This window comes from Musa acuminata, chromosome BXJ2-2, assembly GCF_036884655.1.
Source record: "Musa acuminata AAA Group cultivar baxijiao chromosome BXJ2-2, Cavendish_Baxijiao_AAA, whole genome shotgun sequence".
NCBI classification, from domain to species: Eukaryota; Viridiplantae; Streptophyta; class Magnoliopsida; order Zingiberales; family Musaceae; genus Musa; species Musa acuminata.
This window is the reverse complement of record NC_088339.1, coordinates 19,226,933-19,244,187: the sequence shown is the minus strand read 5'-3', so window position 1 is coordinate 19,244,187 and position 17,255 is coordinate 19,226,933. Positions and strand designations below refer to the sequence as shown.

Sequence of the window (17,255 nt, the reverse complement as noted above, 5' to 3'; positions counted from 1 at the left end):
GTAATAGTGTAAAATCATCAAGATACACATGCATGCATGGATTAATCCTAAGCACTATCACATATCATATAATTATCATCCTTAATGTTGCATACATCATTCAACATTTCAAAACATAACATGCATGAAACCTTAGCAATATACTTTTCATGATCAAATTTTTAATTTAATTTTTCAAAGATGCTAAAAAGAAAAACATGATATAATTTTTGAAAAATAATTTTTTATTTCCTATTCTAAAGTAAGCACTCATGAAAGACTTCAAGTAATTTCAAAATAATTCAAGAGAGTTGAGTTACTTACCTTGTAGTCGAAGCTCGTCAAAGCCCAATTCGCCGTTTCACCTTTGGAATTTTTTGATTCATCCTTGGTTGCCTTCCTCTTCTTTGGCCTCTTCCTCCGTTCAAGTTCATTGTTTATTTTAGATTTTTGTTTAATGAACTTATTAAGATTTAGTGTTCGAAGTTCAAGTTCATCATTGTCCTCATCACTTGAGTCATTGCTCAAGTGGTATTCATTTGTCTGGAGTTCCAAATCCTTCCTATTCTTTAGAAGGTGGTTCAAGTGTTCATTGTGTTCATCATGTGCATTGCGCACCATTTCATATGTCATCAATGAGCCGATAAGTTCTTCAAGTGGAAAAATATTTAAATATTTTGTTTCTTGTATTGTCGTTACTTTTGATTCCCAAGCTTTAGAAAGTGATTGTAAAACTTTACTAACAAGTTCAAAATTCGAGAAACATTTGCCAAGAGCTTGTAAACCATTGACGACATCCGTAAAACGGGTGTACATGTCAACAATGGTTTCGCTCGGCTTCATTCGAAAAAGCTCGAAATCATGCATTAAAATATTGATTTTCGAATCTTTAACTCTCGAAGTGCCTTCGTGTGTGATTTCAAGAGTGTGCCATATGTCGAAAGTCGTTTCGCACAAAGAAACTCGATTGAACTCATTTTTGTCCAAAGCGTAAAATAAGGCATTCATAGCCTTTGTGTTTAAAGAAAACATCTTCTTCTCCAAATCATTCCAATGGTTCATTGGAAGAGAAGACATTTCAAATCCATTTTCGACTATGTGCCATAAATTCAAATCCAAAGAAAGTAAGAAAACTCTTATTCGAGTTTTCTAATAAGTATAGTCCGTCCCATTGAAAGAAGGAGGACAAATGAGAGAGTGACCCTCTTGAAAGCCGTAATGAGCCATTTCTATTTGGGTGTTAAACCAAAGTAGAAAAACGTGGCTCTGATACCAATTGTTAGGATCAGAGCGGCACTAAGAGGGGGGGTGAATTAGTGCAGTGGATTAAAACTTCGGTTTTGATAAATCTTTCGTACGATGAAAAGCAATATCAATGGAAACCGATTTTAGAAGCTTGATAACTTAGAAACATATGGAAGCATAGTAACTAAGTAGAGAAGTTTGCAGTATGTAAATGGCAAGAGTAGGATGCAAACCAGATAACGCAGCAGTTTTTAAAGTGGTTCGGTCAAAATGACCTACATCCACTTGCGAAGCCTTCTTCGAAGAGGCTTTCAACTTCCACTAGCAAATTTCTTATAGGGAAAGGACTAATACCCCTCTTACAACCTTTACAAGTGGTTCACACTCTTACAATTCTTTTCAACAAGATGGGAGGAGGTGAACACTTAAGCAATATGAAAAACAAGGCTTGCAAAGACTATTCTAAGGCTCTTAACTCAAACTATTGCTTTTCAAACGGTTGTTATCTCAGCTGAGATTTGAGGGGTATTTATAGGCCTCAAGAGGATTCAAATTTGGGCTTCAAAATTTGAATTCTCTTTGGTTCCCGATGCTGGCGGTGCCACCGCCTAGCCAAGCGGTGCCACCGCCTGGCTCTCGGGTGCTAGGCGGTGCCACCGTCAAATCTGGCGGTGCTACCGCCTACACTATTTCAGCTCACTGGTTGGGCTCCAAAATTGGCCCAAACCAGTCCGAACTAGAGCCCAATTGGCCCCTACTTGGTTTATAGGATTAACACCTAATCCTAACCCTAAGTAACATGCTAACTACGAATTTAAAGACATTTTCTAAGCTATTACAAAGTCCGTAAGTCAAGACTTCTTCCGGCGAGCTTCCGGCGAACTTCCGACGGTTTTCCGATAAACTCTCGGAAACCATTCTGCGGACTCCCGGCAAGCTCCTAGACTTCACGATTTGATCTTGATGAGTTCCAACGAGCTTTTTTGGCAAGCTCCGATCTTTCTCGATGAGCTCCGCGAACTTCCAACGAACCTTTCGGCGAGCTTCCGAAAAACCCTTCGGCAAGCTCCCTACTCATTCTCGGCTAGTTCCGGCAGCATTCCCGACGAACCTTCGGACTTCCGTCAAACTCTCGAACTCGCAATGAATCCTTCGTGCTTGACTCCGACACTTTGTTTTGCTTTATATCTTCGTCGTTATCGTAGTTAATCCTGCAAACACAAGCTAAAACTCTACTCCGATCTAGACAATTATTACAACGCGAATTGACATTCTGTTACCCGGCACGTCATTGGTTGGCGCTTCGTCCAATTCTTCGGTGCATCGTCCTCTCTTGCGGCTTGTTGCCCAATCGGCGGTTGACCTCCGCAACCCCGATATCCTTGGCGTAATTTCGCTCTCCTTGGCCCGATGCCCGACGTTCGAAGCCTTCTGCCGTCCAATATCTTGATGTGATCTCCTCCGGCGCAACGTCAATTCCTCCTACGTTAACTGTCTAATCCTGATCGAGTAGACTTGCATCACTCAAAATCCAATTTAAATTATAAACACATATCAAGTGGTTTCATCATCAAAATACGAGATTCAACATTTCTTAGGTTTAGGAGATAACCTTTACAACCCTACTTACTCATCTCTTAAACTATTCTAACACTTGAAAGAAGGAGAAGAGTTCACACAAGATTGCAGTAGCGTTTCTTTCTTTTTTCACTCTCAATACTTGTATAGTTTAACTAGGGATGAGAGGAGTTTTTCAGCTTCAAGTTGATTCAAACTTAAAGCCTAAAAAAGTCTCATCTTGAGTTGGCCCAATTTCAATCTCAATTATGTACTAACTACAAAATCTAAGACAATTACTAAACTAAATAAATTCGTAAGTCTAGGTTTCTTCTAGTGAGCTTCTGGCGATCTTTCGATGAACTTTCGACGATCTATCGACAATGTTCCAACAGACTCCCGGCAAGCTCCTAGACTTCACGATGATCTTCTTGGCAAGTTCCGATGAGCTTCTTTGGCAAGCTCCTGGACTTCTCGGTTAATTTCGGTAGAACTTCCGACGAACTCTCGAACTCCCAACGAAATTGCATCCTTAACTCCAAGACTTTATTTTGTTTTATGTCTTGCTATAGCAGTTAATCCTACACACATAAAACCTATTTCGATCTAGACAATTAATACTAAGCTAATAATATGTTGTCTGACATGTCATTGGTTTATCGATGCCTAGTCCGATTGTTCGGTGCATCGTCCTCTCTTGCGGCCTATTGCCCAATCGACTAGTTGACCTCCGTAACTCAGATTTCCTTAGAGCAATATATGCTCTTCTTGGCCCAATGCCCGAACTCATGGCTCGAAGCCTTCTGGCGATACATCGATCGATCCTTCAGCTCGACGTCTAATCTTCTAACATGTTTTTCTCTGACCCAACATGATTCTTCCTGCTTTAATTATCTCTCCCTGATCGAAGAATCCTACGTCACTCAAAATATAAATTAAATTATAAACACTATCAATTGATTTTATCATCAAAATCGTAGATTTAACAGACTCAAATGATAATATCAAATGATATAAAGTTAAAACTTGTGGTTAAAAGTTTTATTCATAAAGATAGACCATAATGAGATATTTTTTCTAACTTTCGAATAGATTCTTTAAGAATTATCATGATATTAGTAATTCATTATGATCTTGAGTTAGATAATATATAGATATAAAAATAGATTTTTGAAATGGGCATCTAGGTGAGAAAATTATATGGAATAACCTAAATAATTCATAGATGAGGGAAAGGAAAATTTAGCTTACAAACTTAGAAAATCCACTTATGACTTTCTATAAGCTTCTAGAAAATTATATATAAAATTTTATAATATTATTATTTTTTATATTTACAAAAATATTGATCAGTATTTATATTTGAAGTTCAATGTGAGCAAATTAATTATATTAGTCTGTAATTATGGTTTATTACATGAGATAATGATATTTCTCACTAAGAATTTAAAGATAATTGATATGAATAAGACATATTATATTATGAGCATTGAGATATTTAGGGATATATCTCAAAGATTATTAGGACTATCTCAGAAAAGATAATTTAATTGAGCATTGGAGAGCTTTAGTATGCAAATTTGTTTGGCTAATGATGCCTATTATCATAAGTGAAAATTTTGGTCAAAGCCAATATCTTAAGAATAACTTAGAAAAAAATCAAAAAAAAATATTTTTTATGGATGCGTAATTAAAAATCTATTATATGCTAAGATTATGCTAATCTATTATATCAATTTTATAATAAGGAATGCTCACCAATAAATATTGAAATGTTACAAATAAAATAATAAAATACCTATTAGGGATAAATATTATATGCTCACAGATCAAATTAACTTGAAATGATATGATTTTCATATGTTGATTCTACACATTGCCTTAGGAGTCCATTTTTATGATTTATATTTATATTAGCGATAATTTTCAAGAATAGTGTATTACAAATTATATTATCAAAAAAATAGAAGTTAATTTAAGACATGCTTTGAGACTACTAATTAAGCTTGATGAATGTGAGATTTTATTTTAGGATTTAGTATGGTTAGACTCAATTACTAAGTCATTAAAGATAATTTATAATATATCATAGTAATTTTTTTTTTAGAATGATCAATACTTTGATAGTTCTATGTATTATAGTATAAAATACTTGATAGTTAGATAAAGAGTTTAGAAATAACTAATGTCAATTAAAAATCTAAATTCTATTATATTTGATTCATTTACTAAGACCTTATAATCAAAGATATTTAATAAATATATTCTTATGATTGGGCTCATGAATAACCCATAAAGATATGATGATGCACGTTTGAGTAGATATTATAATTGATATTTTTACTTATGTAATTAAAATTATTTATTGATATTATCTTATTCACATTTATATATGTACATATTATAGTTGAATATAATAATAAGATTATCTTGACACGATAAATTTCAGGGGTCATTATAGACTGTATTAGGAAAGACTAACAGTATTGTGACACAAACAAGAGAGTATATTATTGATGACATACAACTACTATGATTTGTATTAGTAGTTGGATTTAATATACTATTATTATATTTATTAAACTTATTGACTTATTTTATAATATTTGTAGCCATGTGTAAAATATTTTTCAAAATTTTTAGAATATATTTTAAAAAATAATTAATTATTATTTTATTTTTTTAAAATCTTATTAATTAACGAGCTAAATGAAAAAACGTTAGATTATATTATCTTATTTAATTTGATAAGATATATTATAATTATAATTAGATTCTAAATAGGGTTATCGTCCAAAGAAAAAGAAATCTATAATAGAATTCTTTTGGGAATAACTCTTCTAATTATTTATTCTAAATCCTATAAACAGACATAACTTCATCTACTCTCATCTTTCATTAATTTCTATTCCATTGTTCATAGGATCGTGCATTTATAGATCACACTTAAAAATTAGAAAAAAAATATTTTAGATGACATTAAAAGATATGCATCCTAGGATTTATTTGTTATTATTAAAATTTATTATTATTAAAAAAAAGTAATTTAAATTTTAATATTAAAATTTATTCATTATTATTGATTATATTTTTTGAGATGATGCTCGGAATAGAAAGTAAGTGAGAGAGAAAGTAGCGGCCACCATGTTAGTGGTACTCACCGGAGAAGGAATGGAAGTGATGAGGATTGAGGATATTTGTGGTGTGATACGAGGACGAAAGTGTGAGGACATGATGCATGAGCTTCTAAAAACAACTTAGAAGAGAATAATAAGTAGGGATTCACATTAGGCTTATTGTGCGTATACATGTTATGTTGATATGTACTATTACAAAGCTAGGATATCTTCATGCATGTCTTTCCTATGTTGAACTGTTATCGCTCATCTCTTACCTATTGTGCTACACGGGGGAATAGGAAGGTTTAAGAGACTGAGGTGATTGTGGTGTGCCATGCGGACCAAAATGTGAGGAAATAGGCAGAGTATATGATGCATGAGCTTCCAAAAGAGAAGCATGGATTCATTCATAAATGCTCACGTAGATAAGTACTGTTATAATGCTAAGAGATCTTTACGTTCTTCCTATAGTCAAATGTTAACACTTTATCTCTTACCAGTTGTGCTACAAAGTGATCACCTGTCTTTTATTCCATGCATTGTTAGTGGAAGTGTTTTTGCTTTGTATATTAGAAGTTCAAATTTTAGTTAGTCCTGAATTAGACTTCGTGTATAGTGTTGATCCCTAATCTCTAACTTAGAATTGTTAGATAGATACATTTCAAATTATCTGTCATGATTAATCTAAGTTTTCTAGATGAATATTAACAGAAAGAATAGTGATTTTGCTATTTCCATTGTCATTGTTTACATGAGTGCTCTCGTTCAAAACATGCCCGATAATTTAGTTGACTAGTAGTGTTTGACAATCTCAAGAAATAGTTCTTATGGATTAACTTCCTACTAAATCTCGATAGTTAGTAAGACCCTCTTTATCACGATGTGTGATGAGTTAATTGATTAATAACTTTATTTTGTTCTTTCAATCACAGATCAAAATGCTTAAGCAGAAATTATCATAATACACTCATCAGGTCCATATAAGTCGATCATACTCATTGTCCAGTTCCAACGTGAGACTAATGAGATATTACACTATCGTTAAAAATGCTAACTCCCTTAATTGGAAATATCATTGACTTGGTTTTTGCAAGACACACTCCGTCAAGCTCAATCAGCTCCCGATATTAAGCTTGCAACTCTGAGTATTTGACACTTGGCAAATGTAATATTCATAATAAGCTTTTTGAATCTTAATCAAGATAGGAACATTGAACTAATAGAGATTTGCTTTGATTATTTTACTTAGATAAGGATCTTTCAATGAAAATGATGGATCAGTTCTTTTTTTTTTTTAATAATCCAACTTTCACTACTAGAAATTTCAAATATTAAAACTGATTTTATACAAAAGTTAGATTTTCTATTTAGTCCCAATATATAGTATTAAATTATAATTTACAGATATTAAATGAGATCATTCATGTTTTTTTTTTATTCATATCTACATAAACAAGCTAAAATTTAATTCTGATTTTTTTTTTTTACTTGGTGTAACATATAACTAATGAATAGTAGGGGTCAAATTTTTTTAAGAATAATGGACCTTAAATTTCATATATTAGAAGTTCAATTTTTTAGTTAATTATGAATTACAATTCATATTTAGTCGTGATAACTTATGTTCTTATTGTTTGACTCATTAAGGACTTAGATTCAACCTTGGTCTAATTCTTGAGCCTGTCATATGAAAATTACATCAAGGATTCAAAAACTATGAAGTGTATTTTTTTTTTTTATAGGGTTAAGGATGCATGTGTGGGCCCTTTTATTGTGTATCAAGAAATTATTATACTAAAATAAGAATTAACTTAGGGAACAATTGAGAGTTTTAATGACAATATTTGATCATATCATTCAATATATAAATTAATTTAAATAGATTCATTGAGAGTAAAAAAAAATATTACATTAAAATTTTCATGATAATAAATAAATTTTTACATAACAATAACACATTTGTTTTAAGATTTTCTTTTATTTGGTTTAGAAGTATTTTTTTTATTTTCTAAGGTCAACTCAACTCCTTTTGGCTTAATTATACATCAAGTGAATCCCCTTGCAATGGGGAGGGGATTTAAAACGAGAAAGATTAAATCAATTCCAAATTCCAATAATGAAATCAATATGCTAATTTATATTTCGAAGCCAAATATTCACAAATTTTATGATAAAAGTTTTAAAGAAATTGATGGTTTCGTGTGAAGGATGGAAATTGTAATGTTTCTTTCTACAATCCCTATTGCCATCTCATAAATGAGAAGGAAAGAGAGATATTAATTTCTTTAATTACAAAAGAAAACAAAACTATTCAAACTCTCTGGCAATCCATTAAAGAATATTAAAGTCGAACTATACGATATCTTTTTAATAAATAAATATAACTTATGAAATAATTAAATATAACCATAGAATTATCCTAATTACAATACTTTACACCCATCCAAGAATTTGGAGTGCCAATGGAACTCGGTAATTCGGGTTCGGAGCTTTTCATGCGGATCCGATAAGCTATGAGGCCGATAATTAGCCGTTAATATACAGTTATCGGGTTCGGATCATGCGCTAAATCCGACTGGTTTTCGATCCGATAATCCGCTGCCTCATCATCCTATAAATATGATACGATCCCCTCCGCAAACCCTTGCAGCAGTAGTAGGGTTTTCTCTTCCTCTTCATTCCCAGTGCCGATCGATTTGCTCCCACAAAAGGGGGGGCTCTTTTACTTGGCCCCAATTGCCCTTTCGCTGCTGCCGTCGCTCCTCCCCTTCTCGCCCTTAACATGTCTTTCTACCGCCACCTCCTCCTCCTCCGCTCCCTCCGCGCGGCCCCCGACCGCTGCCGTCCCCTGCTGTTCGGCGCCCTCTCCGCTCCCTCCCGCCCCTTCGCCTTCTCCTCCGCCGAGGAGGCAGCGGCCGAGCGTCGCCGCCGCAAGCGCCGCCTCCGCATCGAGCCCCCCCTCCACGCCCTCCGCCGCGACCCCAACGCCCCGCGCCCCCCGCGCGACCCCAACGCCCCTCGCCTCCCGGACTCCACCTCCGCCCTCGTCGGCCCCCGCCTCAATCTTCACAACCGCGTCCAGTCCCTCATCCGCGCCGGCGACCTCGACGCGGCGTCCTCCACCGCCCGCCACGCCGTCTTCTCCTCAGTTCGCCCCACCGTCTTCACCTGCAATGCTATCACCGCCTCCATGCTTCGCGCCGGTCGCCTTGATGATGTCGTCGCCCTCTTTTCCTTCTTCTTCAATCAGTCCAACATCGTCCCTAACGTCGTCTCCTATAACATCCTCATCAACGCCCACTGCAACGCTGGCCGCGTCGACGTCGCCCTCGACGTCTACCGCCACGTCCTCGACAACGCCCCCTTTTCCCCCTCCTACGTCACCTATCGCCACCTCACCAAGGGCCTCGTCGATGCGGACCGTATCCAGGAAGCTATCGACCTACTCCGTGAGATGCTCAACCGCGGCCACGGCGCCGACTCCATCGTCTACAACACCCTCATGGCTGGCTTTATCGACCGTGGGAACATGGAGAAGGCCCTGGAGCTCTTTGATGAGCTCCGTGAGCGCTGCCTGGTCTACGATGGGGTCGTGCACTCGACCCTGATGGAGGCTTACTTCAAGCGTGGGATGGACAAGGAGGCGATGGAGTCGTACCAGTCGCTGCTTGACCGACAGTTCAAGATGACCCCCGTCACCTGCAACACCCTCATCGAGACTTTGCTGAAGCACGATAAGTTGGCCGAGGCCAATAAGATGTTTGAGAATATGCTCGAGAACCACACACCACCCAGCTTCACGGCTATCAACACAGACACTTATAATTTGATGGTGAATCAACGTTTCAAGGAAGGGAAGATCTTGGAAGCCATCGAGGTATTCCACCGGCAGCCCAAGAAACCATGCATAATGGACGTCAGCTGCTTCAATAACATCATTGGGAAGCTCTGTGAGAACGGATTGCTTTCTGAGGCAGAAAAGCTGTTCGAAGAAATGCCTGAAAAGTCAGTCAATCCGGATGCAACCACTTATCAGTTCCTGGTCGATGCATGCTTCAGGGAAGGGAGGACAGACGATGCATTGGAGTACTTCAAGAAGACAATCGAGAATAGTGGGGGAAGCCCTGGCTTTAGGGTTGATGTGGGATTCTACAACATGATGTTTGAGGGATTGGTGAAGGCAGGGAGGACCAATCAAGCATTGGAGACTTTTGGGAAGATGTGGGAGAGGGGGCTTAAACCAAATAGAACAAGTTATGAGGTTTTGGTTACTCAACTGTGCAAAGAAGGAAACTTGGATGGAGGACGAGAGTTGTTGGAACAGATGCTAAGAAGCCAGATAAATGCTTCCCCTGAATTCACTGCATTTGTGTTTGATACTTTTGGCAATGCAGGACGAAGTCAGGAGATACAAGGGCTGTTTGCTGGGAACTCAGGCAATGTTGCTTCTCAAACAGAACAGGTAGCAGTTATGAACTAGACAACTTATACCACTCAAAACTTCTCTTCTTGTCCACAGAAGAATTGGCTTCTAAATTTTTCAGAAAGTTATCGTTATGGAAGTGCTTCTACGTGGATTCTTCTGCTATTTTGTTAAAGATAAGTCATGATGGTAGTTATTCTCTCAGGAGCTAGAGTGTAAGGATCTGCATGGTAGGAACTGTTGTACTATGGTGGTGATCTTTGCGTTGACCTGCTCTGGGTTACTTAATGTTCAGTTAAGATGATCTGTTTAATGGTGATCATTTCTAAAAGCTGCTATATATTATCTGATAAACTCTGTACTTTTTAGCAACATGGCATGCCTATTTGTCCTTTGCAAACTTCTAAATATTTTGCTATTGAACTAAGTGCATTATGTCGTTGTCCTTTTGCTATAATAGTTATGCATTGGCAAAATTTCAGATGAAGTGTGTTCTCGTTCTTTTTTTTTTTTTTTTTTTTTGTGATTTGAATTTAACGCATGTGGTATTATTATATTTGGATGTATAAATTTGAAGAGAAGCTTGTTAATAGGACTTGTTTATGTTATCTCAGCATGGTTATGGGCAAGTGTTTGTCATGAATCATTTGAACTGAAGGTCTAATATTTCTGTCCTTCCCATGTGCTTTATGTAGAATATTTTGTTATTTTGGTTGATTTGCTGTATTATCATTAAATGATATGCTTATGGAAGCCTTACCTTAACATGTATCTTCTAGTTAGCTCTGTGATCGTGCCTACATGCTCTAAACCTACTTTCATGGTAAAAACATGTGCAATGCCTATAATCATATTTTGGCTTAGAATCATGAATTGTGATGTCGGCTATAGTCAGTGTGGGGATGAGTTCTGTATCCAGATGGTTCCTTGTCCATGTCCAAAAGAGTTGCCTGTGAGCTGTGGCATACCATTTATGTGATTCTACATTTATCAAGAATTAGGATGTGTCAATGGGAGCAGTTGATGCTTGTAGAGTCATACCTGTCATTTGATTTGGATAGATATTATCTAGTGAATGTAGCTTTATGGAGATAGTAATTAAAATGCTTAAATAAATTTTGAGAAAGCATGATGTGCACATAGGAAGCTATTGGTTTATTGGTTCACTAAGATTTTAGACACACTCATCTCATCTGTATTTAGCTATAATTTATTGATGAGGGACATGTTCCTTTTGAACTGATTTTGGTCACTCCGTTAATGTTTAAATGTAACTATGTAAGATTTAATGTAGTTCGATTCTTCCATACTTTTTGCGGTCAAGTTAGTATGCATTGGTTTCCGTACCTTGTTTTATTCTTTTTACCTGATATAGATTGGATATTTTAATTGGTAAAATGACCTGTCATTGGTGTTTTTGAGAAATATGAACATCTATACTTTGTGGTAGATTTTTTAAATATTATGGATATTTTATTTTTTTGATTAGTACAGAAAGCTTTCTGGATGTGCGTTGAAAGTGTAGTTTGATCAATCGCTAAGTAGGTCAAATTCATACCATCCTGAGTTTTTTTAATTATGATGTCCGAGTATGAAGTTCCAAGTTCGGCTTTTGGTACGTTAGCTTGGACTAACCTAGCTATAGATTGAAAACCCTTTATTTGTGGTGTTTGGTTCAGTGTTGGGGCTTTCTCAAAATAAACTCAAACATGGACCTTTAAGTAGTGTTTGGAGGAGGGTCACGGAGAAAAATGATAAAGTGGATTAATGGATTCACATATACTTTTTTCTTAACGAGATCTGAATATGAAATTTAAAATTTGAGTTTTGATATGTTATTTTTGATCACTCCTAACTCTAGGTTGAAATGTTTGGTTCAGTGTCACAAATTTTTTAAAATTAGACATCAACATGGACCTTTGTGTAATGTTTGGTTCAAGGTTACAAAGAAGATTAAATCAGTAATTAGAGGTTTAACTTGCAAAATATGGTAGTTTTAGGGGTAAGCGACAATATAAACCTGGAGGCAAGTGCAAGCAACCGTATATAGACATATCCAAGTATCCAACTAGGCAAGAGCAAGAGAAATAAGTTAGGATATCTTTATAAATAAATACATGTTCCATGTGAAAGATGATTATTAAACATTCATAAGTTATGAAAACAATAATTACTATTTCCAACTAGAAAAAAAATTTGTGGATGTTGACTCATAAATGATTAGCCATACTTGGCAGAAGTTAAAAATACATTAGTTATATTTTTTTTTATGGAAAAGAGATGTTCTCCATCAGACTAATTCTCTCTGAGATGCAACAGTAGCAGATGCATTGTGTTGCTTCCTCTTCTTTTTATTGCCTTGTGTTGCTCCTCATTTTTTTCCTTCTTTCCCCATGTATGGTCAGTCGTTTTGAGTATAGGCTATTATTAGGTGCTCAATGATGCACTGTAGGGTTTGCTTCACAAAACATTGAGAAGGTTTCTATGAAGCCAAAACACCTTTTAAAAGATGCAATGGTTGAACTCAAAGCATCACTAGACTTTTTTTTTTTTTTTCCTTTTGTAAAATCAGTGTTGTAAAAAACACTAGATAAGGATAAATTTGATAATTAGAACAAGAACTTTAGTATTAGAAATATTCTGATGAAATCAGAGACAGGCAAGAGAGTAACAGATTTGACTTGAAATTCCGGATTTATTCGTCTAGACGCAGCTTTTCTTTGGTAAATTTTGATTTCATGAAATGTTTTTCTGTTGCATTAAAGGTTCAGATTCATTTAGTGCTACGAGTCTATGTTCGGGTTATTGTTTCTGTTTATTTTTCTGTCATATATGGCTTAGGGATGTAGTATCGCAGTTACTGATGCAAATATGAGCCAGAGCTGCAAGATATGCAAGAATTAATATGAATTTGGTGACAACGGAAAGATTCTCAAGAATATATATATATTTTTAATGTGGTGACGATAAATTCAGTTGTCCGATCTGTCATGTCAGTATCATTTGCAATGAAAACTAGTTTTTGAATGAAGAAGAACTCTTAAGAATATTTTCTTACCTGCAGAACTAAGAACCTCTGATTATGATCATAGATAGATAGATAGATAGAAGACCTTATGACAATAACCTAACTCGTCTCTCTTCACTCTCCAGCACTCTCTCTATGTGGGAAAAAAATTCTCTGATCAGCTCGAGCATCAGAGGGATGAGTCGAGATACGTTCAGCGTGTAGCCATGAGGATTCAACTCCACTTGGGGGGATCCTATAAGTCAACAACACATTCGACAACGATCTTTAGGTGCAGTGTCTAGGCATCAGGATTCAATTCTGCTTGGGGGATCTGAGTAGACATGGTACAAGTGAGGAATATTCTTGAGGATATCCTGACCCTTGCTAGCACGGTGAAATCATTTCTTTCTCTTTCTGACATGCGACTATGCTTCGAGTTGCGAAGTACCCGACATCACCCATCAATGGGGACCTTGTACATTGGACCACCCTTTGTGTTTTATGTTAATAGCTGATCTGAATTGGTTTGAATTGCTGTCAATATTAGGGGCAGCCCTAAAAGTTCCACAGCTACATAATGATTACTTTGTAGTTCCACATAAAAATGGAAGATGTGACGTTAGACATGCCAAAGAAAAGAAAAACAGGAGTTTTAACTATTTTACACTACCAATCTAAACTTTGAGCTCATTAAGTTTGGAGCTTAGTAGACATATAGGATCTCTAAGTAGAACTTACCAACTAAACCATGTTGCAGAATGGAAAAGATACCACCATCAGCCATGCCCATTTTGATTGATTTTGTTGATGATCCACTCATCTCATGACAATAAACATAGTTCACACATTGAGTCTGCAGTGAGATCAACCCAAAGGACAAAACTAAAACGTAGCGAGTAGTTCTGATGAGTACATGCATGTTTGCTTCGAGGGGCAGAAAATGTGAAATTCTCCAAATCAAAATCTGAAGCAATCTAGGTTATGCATGCTGTGGTAAATAACCATTGTAGTTTTATAACATATCTTCATGGTAAAGATAAAGTCCAAGCCCAAGGCGTGCACATGCTCGCCGGAATGCCATTGCTTCTGCCTTCTGCAGCGGGTCTCCGAAGTCCGTATCCGTGGTCGAAGCTGTTCCCGTAGCTTCTCTATGAACCTGAGGAAGAGACATTAGAAAGGACCTTTCATCAGCAGAGTAGATACACGTTCATGGAAATAAATATTAATACCGGAGGAGGTTCTTACAATAGAATATGGCACCGAACTGAAGGATAAATGATGAATGGATGGCTATGGAATCCAAATAGGCAGAAAAAAATCAGAGATCATTATGCATTTGGAGATCTATTCCAATCATCTAAACATTTATGTCATGAGTTTGAAGCCTAGCAGGTTCCCCACAGAAACTTCATACAGACAAACTAATGTTTCCTCAGGACTCAGAAGAACTTTCATCAAATACTACTAAACCATGGCATGTTAATGTTGGACCATGGTATTTTACATGCACAAACACATTTATCATGATGGTATGGAGGCCCTACATGCACATATGAATATAATCTTACTTCTAAAATGTTATCGTAGATCTGAAAGGAGCCCAATTAAAAAGTACCTCTGCATCAGTTCCATATAGAGTTACACGATAAACAACAGAGACCGACTTTCCATCAGCTGAATAAACAATGCTTCGGACCTCGCCAGACCATTCTACAGAAAAGGAAACAAGTGCTCGAAATGTTCATGATTTGCACTGATATCTGAAGCTTGCCAAAGTCACTTAAACCAGAAGAAATTATTTACCAGGAGCATGTAAATTCAGAATTCGATTGACGAAATGCCTGCAAGAAATGGATGTGAAATGAAGACTTGCAACAGGTGCTCATATGAACATATTTGTAAAACAGCATCCATACCATAAGGTAAGCAAAGGCTCATCTTTCATATAAGGAGATGAACATTCATATATAGTAGTAGAAGAAGAATTGTACTGAAACCCCATCTACTCAACTTAGTTTTATGGGAAGGAGATGTTCTATGTGGTTTCTTGCGTTGTTCCACCTTAAATGTTCACTTAGATTTTCACCAAGGCAGACAGACCAGATATACAAACACAAATTTTAAGGATACAGATACATTTGCTAACAGTGTGCTGTGAATTAGTCACAATTTCGTCTATCCCGAGGAAATAGCATGTATTGTTTTGATAGTTCTAATATTCCCATTCATTTTCTGACAGCAATGGGCAGGCAAATAGGCAAATAATGTTTTTTAAAAGCAGCATCGCAGGATCTTACTTGAAAAATCCAAATAATGCTTTTCTTAATTAATATTTACTTTAAAAACTACCAACTCATGGAATAAAAAGAAATAAGCAGAAAATATATGCATAAAGATGCAGAGAAGATGAATTAGTTGGACTCAAGAAACCAACCTAGCCACATCTGAAACCTAGAGTACAGTATAATTTTCATCTTCTCATTTCAGGACTCAAATCTGAATTTTACATAAGAAAACAGACCATTGCAAACATGGTAAGAACCTGATAAGGATGTCTAAAACAACACCGTCAATCTGTGATCAACAAACTTGTCCAGGCAATTTAACAGCTAAACAAGGCAACAGCGATAGTAACATGAACATTTATGTAGACTCATTTATTGATGCAGACATATCCAAATGCTTATAAATCAATAATTTTCAACCACAAACACTGATCAAAAACAATTTTCTCATGTTTTCTATCAAAAACATTCTAAACACGTACATCCAAAATGTCAGTACAAAATGGCATGCAAAACTTTGGCAGCTTCAATAACACATCCGGATTATGTAACAGTAGCACAAAGTTCCAACCAACAGCTGAATTTGAAACCCAAACTCAACTCACCTCTTCAGCAATTAACTACATGTCATCCTTTTTACTCTAAACTGTGAACTTACCTCTTCGTGCAATGACTAATTAACAAAACTAGAATTCCACTCAGCAACTCAGAATCCCAAACTTTCTACTTCTATTATTATTATTACTTGATTCCACAGTTAAGCTGAAGCCCAAATGCAACAACTTCAAGATTCATCATTTTGTTTTTTGGGGAAATATAGAACACATGGCATTAATTTAATCAAACAAAAAAAAGTAGAATAACACCAATTTAATCTTCTGTATTATTTTCAGGGATTTCTTTTATTATTATTATTATTTCACAGTTAAGCTGAAGCACTAATGTAACAACTTCAAGATTCATCATTATCTTTTGGGAAATATAAAACACATATGACCAATTTAATCAAACAAAAAAAAAATGTAGAATAACACATTCGACACTTTAAGAGCAAAACAACATGCAACACCCGCAACAATTGCTTCCTACGCCTTTAACCTAACCCTAAGCACCAAAGATTTCTTCTTTATCATGACTCTCCATTTCTGCTTAAACCCTAACGCAAGATATCAATCAAATGCCCTGCGAGATCGAACCAGAAGAGCTGCATAAGATAGGTGACAGATGATGGAAAGAGGGCAAACCAAGGAATGTATCTTATGGTGAAACCGTCCTCGGTTCGGGTCCTGATGAGTGACTCGGGAACCTTCTTGTTGAGCTCTCTGAGGATATCCGAGAGGGGCCGGCCGATGACCGGCGCGGGGACCTCCTCTCCCTCCTTCACCATCGCAGCAGCCGGCGCCGGCTCGAAGGGAGGGCTCTGCTTCGCCAAGTTCGACTTGGCCGCCGCGGATGCATAGGAACGGGAGAGGAGGAAGCGGTTTCGCGCAAAGCTTGCCATGACGCCGCGGCCGCTGGTTTCGGGGCGGAAGGGTTTTGGTTCGCTTTAAGACGCTTCGGCTTCGTGGCCACAATGACGGCTCGGCCCATCTTGACTAGGGCCGATCCGAGGACAGACCGGCCCAGTTGATCGAGCG

The 17,255-nt window shown here is 36.6% G+C and overlaps 2 protein-coding genes across 2 annotated transcripts; one reads left to right on the top strand and one right to left on the bottom strand.

Annotated features, from left to right (window-relative positions):
- The first annotated feature begins 8,537 nt into the window (after positions 1-8,537).
- LOC135605228 (pentatricopeptide repeat-containing protein At1g10270-like) lies at positions 8,538-10,677 on the top strand. Its single transcript, XM_065095063.1, has one exon. The coding sequence runs from the start codon at positions 8,683-8,685 to the stop codon at positions 10,378-10,380; it is 1,698 nt and encodes a 565-aa protein (XP_064951135.1). The 5' UTR covers positions 8,538-8,682; the 3' UTR covers positions 10,381-10,677.
- A 3,422-nt stretch (positions 10,678-14,099) lies between these two features.
- LOC135605227 (DNA repair RAD52-like protein 1, mitochondrial) lies at positions 14,100-17,152 on the bottom strand. Its single transcript, XM_065095062.1, has 4 exons — positions 16,863-17,152; positions 15,137-15,174; positions 14,949-15,043; positions 14,100-14,489 (listed from the first exon to the last, which is right to left on the bottom strand). Exons 1-4 carry the CDS (start codon positions 17,117-17,119, stop codon positions 14,346-14,348), a joined length of 534 nt encoding a protein of 177 aa, XP_064951134.1. The 5' UTR covers positions 17,120-17,152; the 3' UTR covers positions 14,100-14,345.
- Positions 17,153-17,255: the final 103 nt, after the last annotated feature.